The sequence below is a fragment of the Nymphalis io genome, chromosome 13 (genome assembly GCF_905147045.1).
Source record: "Nymphalis io chromosome 13, ilAglIoxx1.1, whole genome shotgun sequence".
Lineage (NCBI taxonomy): Eukaryota > Metazoa > Arthropoda > Insecta > Lepidoptera > Nymphalidae > Nymphalis > Nymphalis io.
The window spans coordinates 2,181,699-2,205,080 of NC_065900.1; the positions used below are offsets into that span (position 1 = coordinate 2,181,699).

Here is a 23,382-nt window from a genome sequence, read left to right on the forward strand (position 1 = left end):
TAACATTATTATATAAGGGTTATATTATGACTTAATTACAAAAGAGTAATATTTTGATACTAGTTTCAAATTAAATATAAATTATACAGTATAGGTTTATAGTAGTATACTAATACTATCCAGAAAAATGATGAATGAATGAATATGAAGAACTTATCTAACGCATAGACGCATAGCGAAATTGGTCAGTTATAATAATATTAAATTTTAACAAATGATTACTATAACATTGTGTTTACGTCGCTATGTATCATATGTATGTGTGAGTTTTATAACATGTTTATGCATGTTGCTTGCTTATTAAGTACACAATACCTACCTACTATAAGTAGAACTTAAAAACAGGTTCATTTCAATCAAATTCAGAATCGGAATTTTAAGAAAAATATAAAACAGTGCCATCTAGCGTTACCTGTGTTAACGAATGAATCTATTTTTTCCAGTGTTGCTAATCTATTTTATCACGTGCTATGTAATTCAAGTAGCTCAGTAATACAATTCCATAAAATTGAGATAATTATTTGTTTTATATTTAAATACCTTTAAATTAAAAAAAACATTATTATATACTAAAATTGTGCTGATATAAGTTACTTGAATAGCAAATAAATAATATCAAAAATATTAGAAGCTTCAAAAATTATATTAATTTTTATGTTCATTTCTGACGTTTATCTTATTTTCTTGAACATTTTAATGTTAAAAAAATTTGTTAGTTTTATATGAGTATAAAAGGGTTTATAATGGCAATATCAGTAAAGTGAGCCATCGCCCTGTTAACGGTGTCATGGCGGTTTGACTTGTTGAAGGTTTTTTTGCAATAACTGACTAGTTAATGTGCTTTTTAGGAGTGTGATCTTTGATTTTTGTGTATTATATCAAGTAATTCAAAATAGTTAATAATGCGCGAATACAAAATAGTCGTGCTAGGTAGCGGAGGCGTGGGAAAATCCGCCCTGACAGTACAATTTGTACAAGGCATCTTTGTGGAGAAATACGACCCCACTATCGAAGACAGCTATCGGAAACAAGTGGAAGTTGACGGACAACAATGTATGCTTGAAATTCTTGACACAGCCGGCACAGAACAGTTTACCGCGATGAGGGACTTATACATGAAGAATGGACAAGGATTTGTATTAGTGTACTCGATTACAGCGCAATCGACATTCAATGACCTGCAGGACTTACGGGAGCAGATCCTGCGGGTTAAGGACAAGGATGACGTGCCTATGGTGTTAGTGGGCAACAAGTGTGATTTGGAGGCGGAGCGCGTGGTTGGCAAGCAACAGGGCGCTAATCTCGCGAACCATTTCAACTGCGTTTTTATGGAGACCTCCGCGAAGGCTAAAATCAGTGTGAACGAAGTGTTCTACGATCTAGTGCGACAAATCAACAAAAAATCTCCCAAGGAAGAAAACAAAAAGAGAACCAAAAAGCCCATATGTCAACTGCTATAAGGATCGCGGCGCTTCCGACGCATCTAGGTATTAATATTTAATAATTTGAAAGACTTCTCGTACCCGGATTTGGCTCTTGACAGTTCCAAAAGTAAACTAGGTCGGGTGAGCATGGTTGGTTATTGAATATCTTGAGAATTTTGCAATTGTGCATTTGTTGAGCTAAAGTGGTCCAGTGCTATAAATGAGTGGAAAATGCATCACAGATCTTCACCTACGGTTTCCCGTTCCGACCAGTGTATAGAGTAGATCCCTACTTCTCGGTCCGTGTATTTATAATAGTGTTTTATTTGAGGATCCATTCAAAGATTCTGTGTGTGTGTTTCACTCTCAATATTCCATTTTGTATAGTGTGAATGATGCCATGTTCAGAAGTTTACATCTTGACTGCCCTATTTACTTTGTGATTTCAATTCATATAGAAGGCTATAATAAAAGAATATTGTAAAATATAATTGCCTAAAATATTTCCTCTTGTATTTTTATTAAATAAAACAATCTAACCGGTTTTATGAGAGATAATAAATTATGTCATTAGAGTATTGTTAAAATTCTTGCTTAGTTCAGACAATGAACAGGATAATAATTAAACTAATGATTTATTAAGCTCTACGTAAATCACTCGTCATATAAATGTAGGTTAATAAGCTTTAACAATTTTGCACAAGTTTGTTTTAGTGGAGACTTAGTTTGTTAATACAACCATTTGTTATTTTAAATACATGATAATGAATAAGTTAACATAGGCTATATAGTTGGTACATTGTTTGGTTATCTTTGGTGCAGGAATGTATCAATGTTTTGTCATAAATTTGATATGCATTTGATAGTGAATGTTCCTGTGAGCGATACAATGTTGCCCAGTCATTCCGTCTGTCTGAACTAAGCAGATATGTTATGATAGCATTTACTATTATTATTTGATTTAGAAACTTCTGAAAGGCCAGAATGTGAGTTATAACAGGCTCTTGGGAGTCCTGGAGTTTGTGCCAGCAGGCCTTAACCAGTGTATAATGTTTAATAATTAAGAATACATTAAATTTTTTCAGATATATTATTGTCTTGTTATATAATACAAATGTATCAAAGGAAAAGTTAATTATGCAACACCATATAGGACTCAAATTACTTTTGAACAAATATTAGTGAGCCTTAGGTGAGTGCACCCCACCAAATGTAGTTTGTCCAGTGTCTGTCCGAGTGCAGTCGGCACTCATAAAAAACTATTCCTTAATGAAACTAAAGTTTAAAAAATTATCGTTATTGTAAATGGGATAAAGTTTTATGATTACTGGCTCATTTAAATGTGAATTACCAGCCTGTGTTGCTACTATAAAAAACTTTGTTAAATTACTAATTATAATAGGTGTTCAAATATTGTTACGGTTTAGATGTTCCCTTCATTATCATTTCTGTTAAGATTAAGATTAACTGCACAAGGATATTGGTAATGACTTGATCTGAGTTGAACTATATTTTTATATATATCGTGCGAATTAAGAACTTATATTTTTATCTTTTCAATCAATAATCGACATGTACAATTAATTTCTTTTTTTTTTTGCAAATTTATCAATAAAACCAATTTTAAATATTCATGTTTTGGGTTGTATTATTTTTCTCGCTCGCGTCGTGTTGTCGGTTGTGTATGTTGAAGTACATCGCGATGAGTCACGCCGTAGGCCCGCACGCTCTTGGAGCCCTGCCGGCGACATATGGCAATTGAATCGGAATTTTAATGGAATTTAATTAAATGAAACAACCAATTACCATCTACTTCTATTTTATTGAGTTGACGTGTGTAAAAAACTTTTATAAAACGTGTTCAACATCATATAGTATAACTAACTACGTAGGTACAATGTACGGAAAGAAATAATGGCAGTGTGACGTGGCGGGCGTATGTCGACATTCTAGTAACATAAGAATTGACACAGTCCAATGGAAATGAACACAATACGCCTTCCTCGACTATGACCTATAAACCAAGCGTTCTAATTATAATATTACAAATAAAGTGTTGAATAACGTCGCTCTAAACATCACTACGGACGCATCCCATCAAATGAAACAAGGTCTAACGCATAGATCGAGTTCACGATGGGACACGCATCACTTAAAAACATGTTATAATAATCATATAATTTATTATATATATATGCACTCCAAGCGTGGGAGATTAAATCTACATACAATTGCGCTCTAAAAGTTTCCATGGTCTAAAAAGACGATAATATGAATAAATTTTTGTGCTATTCTTATCACCGCACCCAGAGCGTGTTACGTACGCTTTATCAGTTGGATATTTATTGGGGACATACATCAAAATTCCTGCACATTTTTATAAGTACATACTAGGTAGGTATGTTGGAATAACGCTTAAATAACAATACTATGAGTTCTGATAAATATTATTACACTTGTAATGTGTAGGTATAAAGCATTTTACACACAATAAATTTATACTTAATTAGGTACGTCATGGAAGTTGTCAAGTGATAATACACATAAATGATGATAATTTTTTAACTATACACAAATGTAATTCCTGTAAAGTACATTAATTAAAGTTTAAATTATCCTCGTTTGAGGTAATATTTTACGTAGTTTAACCACTAAAACTTGAAATAATTGGCCGTTATACCATGTGGACGTAAATGACGTACCTACATTATTTATATCAACTATTTCATCCGCTTAAAATGACTACATTGATAATTTATTAAATTAAAAGTGGTATTAAATCTCGGTATAATTCAATTAATGATGTTCATTTTTGGAAATGATACAATATACGTGTATGATAATGTTAACACCTACACATGTGCTCAATTTGCCTTATTAGTTTTTATTGAAGAGGGTTGTTGACTGACTAGGGTCATCGAAGGCCGACACGAGTGGGGGCCAAGTGGACCGCTTCAAAAATCGTGATAAGAGTGCACCATTTTATAAAAAGTTAAATATAGATTTTTATAAGCAAAAACCTAGAACAGCTTATTGGATTTTTTGGGCGAATTTTGTTTGTGCAAATCTATGGCACTTTCAATTTTTTAATTATATAAGTTTCATTACACTCCTTATAAAATAAACACGAATAATAAATAAGTACCTACGATAATTGTCGATGTTTATTAATACAGGTTTACTTTTCAAAATATTACACAACAGTAGCGTAATAATAAAACAAAATAAATAAATAACATTAAAATTACAAATCTCACTCTTAGACTAGACCGATTAGTTGACTCATTGATAATAAAAAAACACTTCCGCTGAACTTCCGTGTGACGAACTGACCTCAACACTAACTCGTGCGTCATCATGAATCACTTGAAACATGAAGGCTGAGATGTGGATTAAAAAATTTCAAAGAACAGGGTCATGATGTTGACAAAAAAGTATCTCGCTACTTATTACCCAACTGCATACAAACGTGTATGTGTTTCGCATGAATGCACAAATGTTACCCTTGGAGGTTACACTTAAAATATTGACAAAAAATAAACCGTTAAATTCAAATTTGTTGTATGTTATGACGTCGAAAGCTTCAGAAATCTAAAATAGTGTATGAAACGTTTGTTATAGTTTAGTTCAAAAAAATGTTTATTTTTTTAATATAAGAAAAATATGAACTAAAAAAGTACTTTTATATATATATATGAAATGCCGAATGAATATATTTTTAATAAATATATTAGATATAATATATAGATTAGTTTAAGGCACTTTTATGATAGAAAAGAAAAATCGTGGTTAATTGTAGTTTCGAACTTAGGTCATACTCAAAAACCATTCTACAAATATTCGTAGAATATATATGGCTCGGTAGACGATTGGTGGATTTATTAGAAAATATGGCTGCATAAGAATTATTTTAACCATTGCAATCCAAGTACAAAAGTCATTTGGTCCTTAAACGGAAAATTCAACTCAAATTTAAAGTGCCCACCTGAATACTGATAAGACATGAAGCTCACATTTCTAAGCGATTCTATTTTTTCTAATAAATAAGTACATAATATACTACTAACGATTCTTAAGTGCTTTGATTTATTTTCAAAATTTTTTACTTTTAGTTACTTCGCAATTGGCATCATATAAATTGGTTGTCAATTTCTGTATTTGTTACTCTTCAAAAAAAATCACCAACAATTAAAAACACTGAAGTTTTTGTTGAAAACAAAAGCTTATCAACACGTTGACAACATAAGTTGCCAATTTCCCATTCGCGGACTAAACTCTAGAATCAATCACCTTTGTCTAAAGATAAAGGTGATAGAATATTAATGACTTCCCTAATGGTTCTCCAGTGAGAGTTATTTCCATGAACGGTTATTTCCTGTGAACTACTTTAATCGCACATTTAAAATGCAATAGTATCCAATAGGTTTGGTATGTAGTTCATTTTATTAAATAGTTTACTTTAATATAATTTGTAATCGAAATGTAATCTTCATTTATCCTAACAAATATAATTTCAATTTATTTGTTTATTACGCTTTCACATCTTAACTAATCAGTTAATTTAACAGGGTCTCGCTCCTCTCACACGTGGGCGAAGTCGCGGGCGGAAACTCGTTTTTATATATTTGACATTAAAAACTTTTTTTTAATAAACTTCTTTGTGTGCCATGACAGTACCATTTAAGACGGAATTTCTGATACGTTTTTATATGTAACGTTTCACTTCTATCTGATCACTGCACTCATTATTTTTTTTAATGAACTACAAACTTCAAACTCGTGTATTCATTCTATTATGTGCGACAAAGTTTTCGAATAATCATTAATCTGTAATATGCGCTTTATATCACTTTAATAATCTTTTGATATCACCACTATATAAACACTTCTATATATAAAAAAGTTTAAATTTAAAAATGACTAGTGCAAAAGTGGTCCTTATATTATTTGGTACAAACGTCAAATTTGACATTTTAAAATTCGAAGCAATTTCACAGATTAAAAATTGTTAGTTATAGTTTCAGTTTATCATATTTAATCATTATAAAGAGTACTCGATCGATAGTTGTTATTGTAAATATTTATAACTCCTCGATATCTTTCCACGATACAATAACGTGGAAGTTCTAATGACGTCAGCATCAATAAATAATTAAAATTTAATCCCAAGAAACATTGAATCTGAAATAACGAAAAGTTTTAACACACCCAATTGTGACAGTGGGTTTTGATAGTAAACTTTTCGCCCAGAAAAATTGTATTTCAAAGTACTTATACTAGCGTTTATACAAAAAAAGTCACGTGGTCATGATTTCTATGAAAAATATTTTCAGTTTTATTCTGAAAATATTTAAATAGATTCTCAATAACAGTACCTGAAAGCGCACTATTTTGCAGTTTGCAGAAAATTGTAATGTACTTCGGGAAAATTATCTATTTCTTTAAATGTCAAAACTTAATACATGTATTATAAATAAATTCTATTTTTCTTTGGTTTATTCAATCAATCGCGTCTATAAAAAATGTTTTTATTATATGAATTATTAAGTGATTAATTATAACAATCTCAGCTGAAAAGATTGAAACCATTGCCAAAATTTTATACTGAGTATTAATAATCTGAGAAATTACTTCGACTTCGATACAAAGTCACGAAAATACGACAAAATACTAATTAAAATGGAGCCGATTAAGTATCTCCACATTGTAAGACAAATACGAGAAAATACCACCAAATGGTACATACAATTTTTAGTTTTGATTTCTCGAAAAAGATCGTCTACACAAGTTCAAAATTGAACGGTTTTACTAAAATTTTTCCGTTAAATTAACTTTGTTTATTTAGAAGAGTCGAAGCTGTCGTTGAGCGGTGGGAGACTATGCGTCAGCGTGTTGTCCAACTTCCTCGCCTCATGCTCCAGGGTGTAAGAGTCCAACGCGGGATCCTAGAGAAACATTATTTTTACTTTTAAAACCATGTCTCAAAATATTACCTCTTACATTTACAATTTTGTAACGAATTAATTTTAGATATTTAATAAGTATTATATAATTTCTTTCCTTAAATTTGAACCTAAATTGCCATGAGTTTAATTAAAGAAGCATTTTCAGAAGTAACTTTTATTTAATTCATGTACTAACAGAAATACAGCTCAGGGAGTATTATGTTACTAATTGGTTGATAGAAATTTCGTTTCCCACAGTATTAATTACAATGAGAACGTCCACCAGACCTTAATGACAATCATTTCGAGGACACGTCCCGTGCCGTCAGCGCGCTCATACATATTTTGTTACCAAACGAGATGTACGTTTCATCTGTTGTGGGGCGTAAAGTCAAACGACCCGCAAGTTTTCAAAGGCATACACATATGTGCCGCACTCCCTCAGTCCCAGTCCGATGGGACGGCGCCACAATCGAGGAGAGGAGGCTGCAGGCAGCGCGGTGGGCGGTACCTGCTCGACGGCGCGCAGCGAGTCCCCGAGCGCGGCGCGCAGGCGCTGCACGTCCCGCGCGGCGCGCCCGCTGCGCGACACGTACGCCTGGCGGCGCCGGATCTCCGCCGACAGCTGCGAGCGCAGCGCCGACAGCTGCGGGGACGCACTTACAGCCGCCCGGTAGACCCAAAAAGTAGGCGACGTACGCCTACTCTTCGAGTCTACTAGTTCTGAACGTCGGGTCCGATTCCATTTTTACGTATCTCACGATGAAAACAAACTAATACAATATCAGCAATTAATTTCGATTATCAAATTGTTTTTCGGTTACTACGCGTCCCGATTGCCCATCCTTGGTATACTATATGTTCTCTCTCAGAAATTAGGCACACAGCTTGTGGTACTAAGTTCTCTCAGACCTTTGCACCACAAAAATAGAAATCTAGCTGAAGATTGTGTCTTCGAATCCAGACAAAAGCTACTGAGTGCACCCATACATAATTTATCCGGTGCTCGGAGAAACACAACGTGAGAAATCCTACACTTCTCGACTCTTCTCAGCAACATAGAGGAATTAGTTCTAAAGTTTAAATCGATTATTAAACATATTACTCACTTGATGTTCAAGACGAATGATCTGTTGTCTATGACTCGCTTCCCTAGCCTCTAGCAACCGCTCAGCCTGCAGCGCCGCTTGTCTATACTGCTCTATGTCTTGTCTATTGTTACCGGACGACGGTTTATCGGTAAAGTAACGATTACGAGCCATTGCTAATTCTGATTCCTGCAAATAAGAAATATTAAAAAGAAAATTAATACATTATTATAATATATAATCTATTATGTGTATTTTCTCAAGTTAAACAGGAAATAATTGCCATCCTAACGCCAAAACTCTGCTGGAGAAGAACCAATAACATTCGATTAAAAAATAATAATGTCATGACTTTTTGTGATATTAAGTGCAAGTATAAAGCAATTTAATATAGCATGACTTGATATCTTAATTATTATCTCTATATAAAGCTTCAAGAGTGGCGCAAACATGTAGATTAAAATTGTCATTTGTGTATGTATTATAATGTTATAAATAAATCTGCCAACGCCGTCTTTATTTACTAGGAAACTACGAATTACTACTAAACTATATAATAAGCTTTATATTATATAAAATTTATATTTCTACGATATATATTGAGCTGTGAATACTAAAAAATATATTTTTTTTAAATATAATAGGAAGGCGGACGAGCATGGGCCACCTGATGGTAAGTGGTCACCAACGCCCTTAGACATGTGCATTGTAACAAATGTCTACCATCGCTTACATAGCCAATGCACCACCAACCTTGGGAACTAAGATTTTGCGTCCCTTGTGCCTGTAATTACACTGGCTCACTCACCCTTCAAACCGGAACACAACAATACTGCTGTTTTGCGATAGAATATCTGATGAGCTTGCCAAAAGCCTTACCACCAGTAAAATGAATATATTTTGCAATTGAATCGTCGTTTCCTTAGCTTCAAGATTTCGTGGCGTGATGTTGTTATATAGTATTTATTTTACTTTTGTAATATTTATATAAATTAATTACTTTATCAGAGAGTTCCTTCTCGAGGCGCCTGATCTTCATTTTCAGTTCCCTGTTCTCTAGCTCTAAAAGACTGAAGTCAGAGTTGTAAGGCTTGTCCTTGCAAGGCACCTCCTTAAAGTCCTTGTATCCACGGGAGTCTTTTGTAGAATCTGCACCTAAATAAGAAAAAAATAATATACAAAAAAAGCCGAAATCGTATGCAGTGGAACACTGAAATTTATCTGACACTTGCACATAAAAACCTATGTGATGTCTTTTTTTATAGAATAGAGAGGCGGACGAGCATATGGGCCACCTGATGATAAGTGGTCACCAACGCCCATAGACATTGGCATTGCAAGAAATGGTAACCATCGCTTACATCGCCAATGCGCCACCAATCTTAGGAACTATTATATTATATCCCTTGTGCCTGTAATTACACTGGCTAACTCACCCTTCAAACCGAAACACGACAAAACTAAATACTGCTGTTTTGTGGTAGAATATCTGTTAATTGGGTGGGACCTACCCAGACGAGCATGCACAAAGCCCTACCACCAGTAAATTAATACCCGCTCCTCCTTGATGAGGTGACATTAGTTCAGCAGTGGGACATTTACAGGCTATTGCTTTACGATCGTTTAGCTAAAAATATTTAAGCCAAAGTAATATTACACACAACTTTCTAAAATGTTTCTTTTTTACAGAGGTTGTCTGGAAGAGATGACTAAGTGATAAGGCCGCCTTTGCATACTTTATATATATGTTCTTTTACATTATGCTTTTTTTTTTTCAGCCTTTTGCCGTCCACTGCTGGACGAAAGCCTCCCCCATAGAACGCCAACCATCCCGATCTTGGGCAGTCCGCATCCATCCCGAACCTGCCACCTTTTTTAAATCGTCGGCCCATCTTGTCACAGGGCGTCCTACACTACGTTTGCCTAAGCGTGGTCTCCACTCCAACACGTGTCGGCTCCATCGGCCATCAATGCGCCTGGAGACATGACCAGCCCACTTCCACTTCAGCGAGCTAATTCTAAGCGCGATGTCGGTGACTTTAGTTCTCTGGCGAATGTCCTCATTTCGGATTCTATCTGCCAGAGAAACCCCAAGCATCGCGCGTTCCATTGCTCGCTGAGCGACCCTAAATTGGTGGACCAGTCCTACGGTAAGTGTCCACGTTTCGGCACCGTAAGTCATTACAGGTAGGACGCACAGATTGAAGACCCTGGTCTTAAGCGACGATTCAAAAATATGACGTAACCTCCCGAATGCCGCCCAGCCCAAACGTATTCTTCTTTTAGCCTCCTTCTCAAAGTTGTGCCGACCAAGTTGTATAGTTTGGCCCAGGTAGATATATTCCTGCACAACTTCAAGTGGAGAGCCATTTACGACCACTGGTCTCGGGGATACATGACGGTTTGCCATAATTTTGGTCTTTTCAATGTTCATCCCGAGACCTACTTGTCTTGAAGAATCGCTCAGGCTGTTTAGCATCTCTTCCAAATCCTGCAGAGTCTCCGCCATGATGACAATGTCGTCGTTATATATATATTATGCTTATAAATAAATAAATAAACCTATTACGCGCCAAAACAATTTCCTATGGTGAGGCTCGGACTTAATTCACGGATTCGGATTCACGGATTCGGATATATTAGTTTACTTTCAAAATATTTGTTAATGGCAGTCACAAAAACGCTGATCGCTTTAGGTTCTACGTTCCTGGATAAAATCTTAACCATTATTTTCAGTTTCTTTTAAGATCCGAAATATTTTATCTAGGTAGTAGTTTTTTTTTTTTAAAGCTGTATACGGTATCGCTGAAAGTAGGTTTAATACTTCTATAATGATTAAAGTTTCAGGTTTTGATATATATAGTAAGGAGCCAAGGATTTTACATTCCGAACCGGTGTACGGTGGCACCTTTATATTTAATATATAATGTATTTATTTTGTTTTGTATATAATGTTTAATATATATTTATTAGTAATTGTTTAATATATATGAACTCGATAATAATTACCAGAATCCAGATCAGAAGAATAATAAACGCTCTTCTCAGTTCTATCATGGCTCTTGCTACGAAGCACGGAGGGTCTGACCATACGTCTCTCGGCGTCCAGCTTCCTGACGGTGTCCTGTAACGCGTCGTTCTTCGCCTTCAGCTCTGACCTCTCGCGCTGCAGCGCGTGCAACTCCCGTTCTAGTTCACCGCTGTCGTTGCTCTCCTTACCGTCCCATGTTGTCATACGAAGCTGGGACTCCAAATCGGCTCTGGTTGTGTCAAAATGTATAACCATATTGTTAGGGAGGGGGGAAGAACCATGTGAACAGAATTATAACCAAATAACTATTTGTCCGCGTGTTAGGGGGAGCAGGGCGGGTATTAAGTAAAAAACCTAGCTTATGTACGTCCTTGGGGTTCAAGCTTGTTTCATATCAAATTTTATCAAAATCGGTACAGCGGTTTAACTTGAAAGCGTTACAGATATACAGAGTTACTTTCGCATTTATAATATTATTATAGTCTATATATCGTATATTATTATAGTATACCTTACTTGGAAACATTATTGGAAAGTCAGTTTTTGTATAAACTATTTAGATATAGCAACAAGTTAACTATTAACCGTCAGAGATATTAATTAATCCTTGCATCGTTAAGTATAATATTACATAATATAGTATGAAAGTTAAAAATGTTACACACCTCTGCGCTTCAATATTTGCCAGCTGGTTTGTGAGGCGATGCACTTGGTCCTCCAGCGTGCAGTTGAGACGCTTCAATTCACTCAACGCTGATTTAGCGCTTTCCAACTTCTCGGTCAGCACTCGACGCTCGTTCTCACAATTTCCTAAAATCAAATATATGTATATTAGGTTATAAAAAAATTTATATCGTCATATTTGAAATCATTATTTTAGTTAAGGTACGGACCATACACGTTTATAGCTATGAATTATAATTTATATGAACAAACCAATTTTGGTTTGAGTAGCGAGTGACTATATAAGGTTTGACCTATTTATATAGGTCACTTATGTTTCGAGACAGTTTAACTTTAGAATATAACTTACAAGCGGGCAGGTACACCGCGCACTATACACGAACTCTGCCTTTTCGGCATAGTGTATGAGAGCAAAATTGAAATTTAGTTTCATAAAATTTATTTCCACGTTCATTTTAAAGGGTAATGGTGACTGAACTTTTAGTATCAATCCAACAATGTCGAACATCCCTTATATTATATCTTCGTCTCATTTGACTAATGGACTCTGTTCCGGCTGTTTAAGGTACTAGGTATAATACAGCCAAAAACAAAATCAGCTCTTCCATCATCAGTAGAGGCAATAAGATATCTTAGAATATGTAAGACGTACTAATCCAGTAATAAACAATAATTTTTTTTATTAATTTTTTTTTTTTTTGGGTGAAAAATCTTACCAACATTCTTCTGTATTTGTCGCAACTTGTCCATAGCATTGGATTCATTGTTCTTCGCCTCGTTGAGCATTCTTTGGGTTTTGCTAAGCTCAGCTCTAAGCTCGCTCTCGGCCGTGGCGGCTTTCTGCAGTGAAGTAGAGAGCTGCTCCACTGTGCCCTTCAGAGATGTGCATCTGTCCTCCAGCTGAGCGATAGTACGAGTGTGGCCCTCGCAACGTTCTTGAAGCTTCTGTTGACGTGTTACATTAAAATAGTAAGTACACAATTACAAAACAATACGTATAAGGCATTTGTGTATGTGTGTGTGCGTGTGCGTATCCGTGTGCGTGGTGTGTCTGTGTGCGTGGCGTGTCCGTGTGCGTGGTGTGTGCGTGCGTGTGCGTGTGCGAGGAGTGCGACCTTGAGCGCCAGGTCGCGGTCGCGCGCCGCCACGGCCGCGCGCTGCACGTCGCCCTCCAGCTGCGCGCGCCGCACGTCCAGCCGCGCCGCGCGCCCTGCCGCGTTTAATGTTCAAACATTTTTTTTTAATACTGGACAAATAATCACAGGAAAACTTTTATTCTTTAGAGACAAATTAGAAAAATACCCCATTTAAAATATTTTTAATTTCTTCTGTCCTGAAATGTCGCAAGTTTTTATTTTTATTTATTTAAAATATACATTAACATCACACATACTTCCTCAACAATCTAATCGGTGATTCAGTATACCGTATTGGATAGTCTTTGAGATCATTGCTTATTATCCTTGAAACAAACTTATTATTATTCACTATGATTTTTTTTTGGTTTATTAACTGGAAACTTATATTATATTTGTATAATAATATACGTGAACCTCGCAAACAAAATCACTTATAAAAAAAATTACCTTCAGCGGCTGCAAGAGCTTCGCGTAGCTGCCCGACTTCTTGAACACGCTCCGCTAGTTGAACTCGGAGATTTTCGGATTTATTCTGTACCAATAAAAAAACAAACAACAATCATGAAAGTATATCCATAATTCCCTTCCCATGTCTCGTGTATTACTTTTACAAGCGGCCCTCTGACGGTAACCTTGGAAATGCTTTTGCTGTTGGGTCGGTTTTCCAACCATATATACGAGCCAAGCTACTTACTCCATACATACTCGTTACTTACAGCTTTACAAAAAAGAGTTAATCAGCCCTTACGATGCAGACGTTTTAAGATACAAGGAAACTCTATTCTTCTCTATTGTATATTCCAATGGTAAAAGGAAAGGAGATAATAGGAAAAAAGGTAAATAAACTTAGAAGTTAAATTGACATGACATTTGAGTTAAATTAGTAAAGAGGAAACTTCTGAATGAGTATACTCACATGAGTTGGTCATACAGTAATTTCCAGATATTTAATAATATCCTGGGACATTAATCACACACGGCTACACCAGACAACTGATATACTACATATACTACTTTTCTTTTGTAAATATATACTCATATAGATAATTACATCCAAACTCAGGACAAACAGACATGTTCATGCACACAAATGTCTATCCTGGATGAGAATCGAACTCACAACCTTCGGCGTGAAAGGCATGTATCTACCGAACACGCCAACTGGATCGTCAATTTAAAATTAGTTTGTTTTTAATTACTCCTATTGTCTTTGGAATAGACTAAACGAAACCGCACGAGGAAACATTTTTTCCTACCTCGTTTTGCACTTTATCTTCAGCGATAGAGCTCAAGGTAGCTTCGAGACTTGTAATTTTGTCTCTCAAATTGCTTATTTCCACCGTCTTCGCTTGTACCGACTCGTTCTGAAATTAGAATAGAATAGAATATGCTTTATTGTACAACAAAAGAGTTACAGAACCATTTTAAACACAAACATAAAAAAAAACGAAAACTACTTTTTACAAAAGGCGGTCTTATCGCTAAAAGAGCGATCTCTTCCAGACAAGCTTTGGGTGAAGGACATGAAATAAATAAATAAAGCGGTAAGGAGGTGTACTCATTTTTTTTAAATATATATACAATACTATATCTAGATATACATATAAATGCAATATATAGATATACATATAAATGCATTATATATATATATATATATATATATATATATATATATATATATATATGTAATTATGATAATTATAGCAATAAAGTGCAGCAGATAATAAAACAACACTCCACTGGTAAAGATAAATAATACGCCTTGAGTGGGACTTTAAATGTGTTAATAGTTTGAGATCGTTCGGAAATTAAATGGTAATAAGTGATACAGACATCGTATACCTTAAGTTAACATTAGTCATAGTAATCATTTAGGAACCGAACCGAAACAGCCTGTGAATGTCCCACTGCTGGGCTAAAGGCCTCCTCTCCTCATTTTGAGGAGAAGGTTTGGAGCTTATTCCACCACGCTGCTAAAATGCGGGTTGATGGAATACACATGTGGCAGAATTTCAGTGAAATTCAAGTAATTTTTTTTTTTTTTTTTTATATCGCCGCGAGGGCAAATGACTCTACTCCACCTGATGGTAAGTGGTAGTAGAGTCCAAACGCGACGACGGCCAGTACAGACGGGAAAAACGTTCTGCACTAGCCGCCTTCGCCTTGCCGGCCCGCAAGATGCCTCTTCACGCCTCGTTTGAAGGAACCCTGGTTGTAAGAGGAGGGGAATACGTGAGCTGGTAAGGAATTCCATTTTTTGGAAGTGCGACAAAGAAAGGAGTTGCCAAATTTCTTTGTTCGCGATGGAATTGATGTCACAGTTAGGCGGTGACATCGAGAACCAGCTCGCGTGGACTTAAGAAGGAAGGGGGAAGCAGGAATTAGAGAGAATAATTCCTCAGAGCACTCGCCGTGATACAGTCGATAGAAAGCGCTCAGTGCTGCTATCTCACAACGCAATTGTAAAGGTTCAAGGGTGTTTGTGACCTTTACGTCGCCAATAATGCGTACGGCACGTCGCTGCAACCGGTCCAAGGCCTCAAGTAGGTACTTAGCGGAGCCATCCCAAAGGTGCGAGCAATATTCCACGCAAGACCGTACCTGTGTTTTGTACAGCAGGCACAGTTGTTGTGGCGTGAAAAAGCGCCGCACCTTGTTCAGAACTCCGAGTTTCCGTGAAGCTGTTTTTATAACAGCCTCGATGTAATCCCTTGGACTAAGGTCGCAGCGAACGTCAATCCCCAGCATGGCGATTTTGCTTTGCATCACCAGCGGAGTACCACAGAGGGAGGGAAGAGGGGAAAATGTTGACTTTTTCGCCGTGAGAGCGCATACCTGTGTTTTCTTGGCATTAAACTCAACAAGATTATCAGAGCCCCATTTGGCGATGAGATCTAACGTCCTATCGAGTTCAATGACAAGATTCTCCCGCCTCTCCTCAGTTTCCGCCCGCCCAGCCACTGCGCGTCCGTGGTATCCACCATGCACTGTACTATCATCTGCATAGCAATGTATGTTCCCAAGGGAGAGCATATCATTGATATGCAAAAGAAAGAGTGTGGGAGATAGCACAGATCCCTGGGGGACCCCAGCATTCACTACATAGAATTGTGAAGCGCAACCATCCACTAAAACACGAAGGCTACGCTTGTGTAGGAAGCTGGCAATCCAGGTGCATAGCTGAGCAGGCAGACCATATGCCGGTAGCTTGGAGAGAAGACTTCTGTGCCAGACCCTGTCGAAAGCCTTGGAGATATCGAGGCTGACAGCCAACGATTCTCCATGCTTGTCGATAGCTTCACCCCAGAGGTGTGTTACGTACGCTAGTAGATCACCTGTGGACCGTTTTGGTCGAAACCCGTACTGACGATCATTAATTAGACAATGATCTTCTAGGTAATGGATCAGTTGGTTGTTTAAAATCCGTTCCATCACCTTACAAAGTACTGAGGTGATAGCTATTGGCCGATAATTTGCCGGGTCAGACCGATCCCCTTTTTTGGGAACCGCTTGCACATTAGCTCTTCTCCAAGCCTCCGGCACACTTCCCGAAGAGAGAGAAAGTTGGAACAGGCGCGTTAACACAGGAGACAGCTCCGCTGCGCACTTCTTCAGCACTATGGCTGGTATTCCATCGGGACCGCTAGCTTTCCGTACATCAAGTGATTGCAGCTCCGCACGCACATCACATTGCCTGATTTTAATGTCAGGCATCGTATGGCCACATGCGGGTATTGTAGGTGGCAGTGCACTACAATCACCGATGACGGAATTGTCGGCAAAGAGTTTAGCCAGGAGATCAGCTTGCTCTTGCGGACTGTGAGCTAGCGATCCGTCCGGATTTCTGAGCGGTGGCAGCGAAGGTTGGCAGAAATTGTTTTGCACAGACTTGGTCAGACGCCAGAAGCTACGGGAGCCCCTAGGATGCGAAACAAGGTCATGACCAATCTGTACAATGCGCTGTGCATCCGCTCTCGTGTATGCCTTTCTACAGGACTTGGAATTTTTATTATAGTTTGCTTTCAGTGAGTCAATGTTAGATGCCCCGCTAATGCACCTGCTTAGCTGATACAGCATCGGCACATTCACGAGTGAACCAACGGTTACGCGTACTCCTACTGACGAGATCTGAGCTAGGAATGTAGTATTCCATTCCCAGCATGATCTCGCCAGCAACAGCAGCGGCACTAGCTGTCGGGTCATTCCCACTGAAGCAACGTTCCTTCCAAGGGACCGACGCATAGTAATCGCGCATACCGTCCCAATCCGCCGACTTATAGTGCCAAACGCGACGTTTGCATACCGCTAGTGGCGGCAGCTTGGCCTGTGGCACTCTGGTAGAAATAAGGCTGTGATCCGAAGAGCCAAGAGGAGCCTGAACCACAACCTGATATTCCACCGGGTGAGAAGTCAGCAGAAGGTCCAGTAGAGAAGGTGCTTGCCCATCAATGTCTGGGATCCTGGTGGGCTGATCAACCAGTTGGGTCAAGTCATGTGTGAGAGCAAAAGCATGAGCAGTCCTTCCAGCATGGTCAGTTTTGAGGGATTTCAACCAGGATTCGTGGTGAGCATTAAAGTCCCCCAAAAACACCAATTCCGCGTTAGGAAATTGCTCTTGCGCAGCATCTGCCACCCGACTAAGATGGTCAAATAGTCGGCTTGTCTCCAAGTCACCATTGTGGGATCTGTAGAGGCACACGTAGACTCGGCTCTGACGAACCAGGTCCACACGTACCACCAACATGGAGAAGGAGGGGTCCTCCAAGCAGCGCAGTCGGTGACAGCAAACATCCGTCCTGACGAACAAGCATACTCCGGCTTTCGCTTTGAAGGATTCTTCAAGCGTGTAGCCGGGATAATTAAGGTAGCTGGTATCGGCAGGACGGAGTATTTGTGTCTCCGTGAGAAACAACATTGCTGGCCGTGCTGTCTCGAGATGGTGGTGGACAGCGTTGAGGTTAGTGTGGAGTCCTCGGATGTTAGAGAACTCGACCTCAAACAGCGAGGGTATGGTGGGGGTGAGCACCGCTGTACGACCGTTATTTCTTTTTTGTTGCGCCATTTGGGAGAAATTAAATGGAAAAGAGACGTGAAGCGAGCGATGTATTGCCACGATAGGGATGGGCAAAGTGTGGAGGCGTGTTTCCCCAAGTGGTTGCCAAAAGGAAAAATACACTGACCCGCCGGACGAAAGGGCCCCCGAACCCCCCCGGAAGTGGCAGCCGGGACCCCACCTACCGGTCACCAACCGGCACGACGGTCCACCCCGAGATTATGCGTGGCCTGGTGGGGCAGCCTCACGAGCTGGTTAGGCACGCTCGGGCCCCTGTACTATGCCACGGGCGGCCAGCGGAACAGCCGTTTCTTCGGGTCTCCCTGACCGGCAGGTCAATACAGTTTCCCCCGGCATTGGTTCAACAGCCGTCTCCAACCGGACCAACACCCGTCGCGGTAATACTCGCTCGGGCTCTGGCTGTACGCTGGCTGACCTCGAAACGCGGCTGCAAGCCACTTCACGAGTTTTTCACCATGCGTACGGTGGTAACAAGCCAGGCGGATGTTAGCATCCTACCACCAGATGAGCAGATGGTCGATCAGATATCCCTTAGTCGCCTCTTACGACACCCATGGGAAAGAGAGGGGCAGTGAAATGTATTCTTTCTCCGTCACTGCACGGATAAAATCAATAAATAGTAATCATTTAAATAGACACGGATAAAATCAATAATAAGTAATCATTTAAATAGACTTTATTAACTTTTTAATTAATATGAACGGGATGGATGGCTTACCAATGCATTCAACTGAGCTTCCTTCTGCCCGAGGGCTGCTTGTAAGCGAGATTTCTCCTCTTGTAGACTCCGTACGTTGCTGTTGAGGGACTGGAGACGGCCTTCGCCCTTGCCCTGCTGCTCTGTCGCTTCCTTGAGCTGCTTTTTCAGGACGGTCAGTTGCGATTTGTAGTCGTCCTATGTAAAATATCTCGTATTAAAATTGTATCAATTTTAAATAATTAGTGATGGCCCAATAGTTAGGTAACATTCTTAATAGATTTTTTTTATAGTATAGGTAGACGGACGAGCATATGGGCCACCTGATGGTAAGTGGTCACCAACGCCCATAGACATTGGCATTGTAAGAAATGTTAACCATCGCTTACATCGCCAATGCGCCACCAACCGTGGGAACTAAGATGTTATGTCCCTTGTGCCTGTAATTAAACTGGCGCACGCACCCTTCAAACCGGAACACAACAATACCAAGTACTGCTGTGTTGCGGTAGAATATTTGATAAGTGGGTACCTACCCAGACGAGCTTGCACAATGCACCAGAAAAATGACTTCGTGCTTAATTTGTGTTTATAATTCATCTCGCTGTTGCGCTGCGGTAAATGAAAACATTATGAGGAACCCTGCATGTGACGGATGATAATTTGCCACATTTTGGAGGGGACATACCCTAACAATGGGACTTTTACAGGCGGTTACTTTTCTTATAAGTATCAATTAGTCGGATCTCGTACCTTTTCCCTCTCAATCTGACACACCTCATGCATCAAATTGCGCAAACCCTTCTTGATCAACTCTGGATCGACGTCGGTGACTTCATTGCGTTCTTCAGAATGATCGCGGCCTGGAATTAAGAAATAAAGACAAATTAGTACCTTTGGTTTGTCTACCAGAAACTTGTCGGGACAGCGCCAGTAATTTTATCGGATTTATTATATAAACAGAGCTGAGCAAGCTTATTTAGAACGGTACTATTCATTCAGCAATTATTCTAAATATTAACTGTGTATTTATGTACTGTGCTAAAAAAATTCATAGATTTTCTTTCTACTTAGGTTTCTAGCTAATAGGTACTATACAAGCAAATAGGGTATTTAACTCTATATGAGAGAAAAAAAACTAAAAATATATAAGAGATAGCTTAGGTAGAAAGCAGTCGGAAAATGTTAGTTTTAGTTAATAAATAAAAAAAGGAATTTTAAAATTGAATTTAATTTGAAATGAAAATGTTTGAAATTATTCATTTTTTTAATCTGTGTTTGAACGGCATGAAATAGAAGTTGCCATCTTATTATGTCATAAGGTTGAGTAAATTAAAAAGTGTCAACTGGTCAGCGTATATAGGCTTTTTGTTTTTATTATTTTCGTGACCAATGTTACAACGTTCGTTTACATCAACTGCTAAAGCTCTGTATATAGTTCACTGTGTTCACTGTTTTCGTCAAATTCCGCGCGAAAATTAAAAATGAAAATAAAATAATTTATGGCACTTATCATAGAATTTAATTGAGAATCTTTTTACAAATGTATGCAATATCACGACGGTGTCGTATCGATTGCCGAATTCTCAGCGAATGCTGTTTTACAAGACACTCAGAAGAGTAGTATCATCCTAAAGAGTGCGTACTCCTATAAAGCATTTTTGGTTGTTCGTTTACGCTCGTTTATAATTAAAGGTATGGGCGGGCACGGTCCCTTGCGACCTCTGTGCGGGCTGTAGCGGCGCGCGGGCGAGGCGAGGCGGCGGCGCGCGAGCAGCGCCCCGTCGGGCTGCACGCCGCACACGCGCCGCAGCGCCGCCAGCAGCGCGCCCAGCCGCGCCGCCGCCGCGCGCCGCGCGCCCTCGCTCTGCGCCAGCGCCGCCTCCACGCCGCGGCACCGGCCCTCGCTGCCGCCCAGCCGCGTCTGCGGACGTACGCTATCATTTCGACTTTTTTTTTTTCGTTTCGACGTATTCAGGCTGAGATCCCTCCATTCCCGATTCAATTAGCTAAGTATTATGATATAAAATATTAACCATCTGTATCTATATAATGTCACCTTCATATTTTAATATATAAGAATATTCCTATAATGTATTTCCTTATGCTTTGAGTAAATACCTCAAATGAATAACCCTTTAAATCGTTTGTGTCTTATCCGATCTTTATTACATTTTACGTGTAACATAAGAACTTTTACTGCTAACTTGTTATTGGATATGATGACCCTATATGATAAATTTCCATATATTAAAAAACAACAGCTATGAGTTTCTCTATTTATTATACGGCGAAGTGTGTATATAATATTTATTTTACACCCTTATTGGTTGGTAGAAACATTTATGAAAAACGAAAAAATAAAATTTACGTATACCTATATTTTTTTTTATTGCGTTAATATATTGACATCAGCTCATACTGTGTAATCTCCATATTTATACATTTGTCATATTTGACATAACATAACTCTAAATCTTTAAAATAAAACGATTTTCTAATCATAATAATGATAACGTCCGACCAAAAAAGGCGACCAATCTCAAAAGAGACTAACCAACTGTGCAGACCATATTATAGTGCACAATTGTGTGCGTTTTGACAGAAAAACCCAATGACTTTTTACGAGCCCAACCAGGGATTTGACCTAGGACCTTGGTATCTGCGGCCTTATATCTAGCCACTAGACCAACGAAGCAGTCAGATTTATTAATAGAATATACCTTTAACTCTTGTATCTGCTGCGTGGCATCAGCGAGACAAACTTCTAAGTTATGTTTTAATTCTTCTAATCGACGTTCTTTAGATCTGCAGTCTTCAAGACGTAATACTAATTCCTGAAAATTGATAAAATTCTTGTTTTATGTAAAATATATTCTAATAAACAACATTCCATATTTCTTTTATTACATGGTTTTCTGGACCACAAATATACTGTTGCGCACTTTAGGAAAATACAATGAGTTTAATTTGAATTGCCTTTTGTAGAATTGGAAATATATTACACATTAATATATTATATGTATATGGTATTTGTTTTTTTTTAAAAGGGGGGAAAATAATGTAAGCTCGTCTGATGGATAATACCACTATCCATGGACACCTGCAACACCAGAGGGCTTGCAGGTGCGTTGCTGACTTCAAAGGAATGAATACGCTCTTTTCTTTTTTTTTTGTCATACTGGTTCGGAAAAGTCGCCGGCGAAAGTTGGTTTCATAGAGTTGTGCAAAGTAGAAAGTGTAAAACGTATGTGTTGTATTTCCAATCCGGCAGCATACTAAATCTAAACGAAGGAATACCTTCAATTCATATACTAATACACCGAATTTCGGATAATTAGACGAAATAACAAAATGAAAATAGTCACAAACTACGATAATAGGCGTACTACGAAATGTACTTCTGCTGTATCTGTCTAGTTACAAATGATATACCATTCGATATGAAAAGTATTATTCTAAAACAGGCCAGGCGCAGACCTGGTCGCGCGCGCGGCACGCCTCGTCCAGCTCGAGCGCGCGCTGGCGGGCGGCGGCGAGGTCGGCGCGCGCGGCGCCCAGCAGCGCGTCCCGCTCGGCGCCGAGCCGCCGCGCCGCCGCGCCCTCGCCCGACACGCGCTCGCGCTCCTCGCACTCGTTCTGCAGCCTGCCGACCGCGACATGTGACACGACACGGCACTCAATGTAAGAGGCGAGATTATCCCTCGAATAGATTTCTTCATTCAGATATAGTTTAAATTGATTTAAGAAGATTTACCTATACCGTATATGGTAGGGCTCTGTGCAAGCTCGTCTGGGTAGGTACCACCCACTCATCGGATGTTCTACCGCAAAACAGCAGTACTTGGTATTGTTGTGTTCCGATATGAAGGGTGAGTGAGCCAGTGTAATTACAGTCTAGGGGCGTTGGTGACCACTTACCATCAGGTGGCCCATATGCTCGTCCGTCTACCGATACTATAAAAAAAAACCATTCCGAAAACTATAATCTAAAATAATATGAAACTTGCATATATTAAGAGTTTTTGCAAAAGTAAAAAAAAAAAAAAACCTCATCATCATCATCGTCACCAGCCGGAAGACGTCCACTGCTGGACAAAGGCCTCCCCCAAGGATTTCCACGTTGGCCGATCTTGCGCTGCCCGCATCCAACGGCTTCCCGCGACTCGTTCTAAGTCGTCGGTCCACCTTGTAGGGGGCCTGCCCACGCTGCGTCTTCCGGTTCGTGGTCGCCACTCGAGAACCTTTCTGCCCCAGCGGCCGTCGGTTCTGCGAGCAATGTGCCCCGCCCACTGCCACT

General features: G+C 39.0%; 2 protein-coding genes across 2 annotated transcripts in view; one reads left to right on the plus strand and one right to left on the minus strand.

Moving 5' to 3' along the window:
* Window positions 1-747: 747 nt before the first annotated feature.
* LOC126773082 (ras-related protein Rap1) lies at window positions 748-3,056 on the plus strand. Its single transcript, XM_050493728.1, has one exon. The coding sequence runs from the start codon at window positions 903-905 to the stop codon at window positions 1,458-1,460; it is 558 nt and encodes a 185-aa protein (XP_050349685.1). The 5' UTR covers window positions 748-902; the 3' UTR covers window positions 1,461-3,056.
* A 26-nt stretch (window positions 3,057-3,082) lies between these two features.
* LOC126773044 (rootletin) overlaps window positions 3,083-23,382 on the minus strand; it is a 38,877-nt gene continuing 18,577 nt past the window's right edge. The window contains exons 22-36 of the mRNA XM_050493666.1: window positions 22,563-22,728; window positions 21,806-21,919; window positions 20,805-21,006; window positions 19,836-19,945; window positions 19,104-19,280; window positions 14,568-14,675; window positions 13,759-13,843; window positions 13,288-13,382; window positions 12,889-13,117; window positions 12,154-12,298; window positions 11,467-11,717; window positions 9,458-9,612; window positions 8,479-8,646; window positions 7,881-8,015; window positions 3,083-7,369 (exon numbers count right to left, since the gene is read on the minus strand). Coding sequence (XP_050349623.1) covers window positions 7,262-7,369; window positions 7,881-8,015; window positions 8,479-8,646; window positions 9,458-9,612; window positions 11,467-11,717; window positions 12,154-12,298; window positions 12,889-13,117; window positions 13,288-13,382; window positions 13,759-13,843; window positions 14,568-14,675; window positions 19,104-19,280; window positions 19,836-19,945; window positions 20,805-21,006; window positions 21,806-21,919; window positions 22,563-22,728 — 2,248 coding nt within the window. The 3' untranslated portion in view covers window positions 3,083-7,261. The remainder of the gene's footprint in view (window positions 7,370-7,880; window positions 8,016-8,478; window positions 8,647-9,457; window positions 9,613-11,466; window positions 11,718-12,153; window positions 12,299-12,888; window positions 13,118-13,287; window positions 13,383-13,758; window positions 13,844-14,567; window positions 14,676-19,103; window positions 19,281-19,835; window positions 19,946-20,804; window positions 21,007-21,805; window positions 21,920-22,562; window positions 22,729-23,382) is intronic.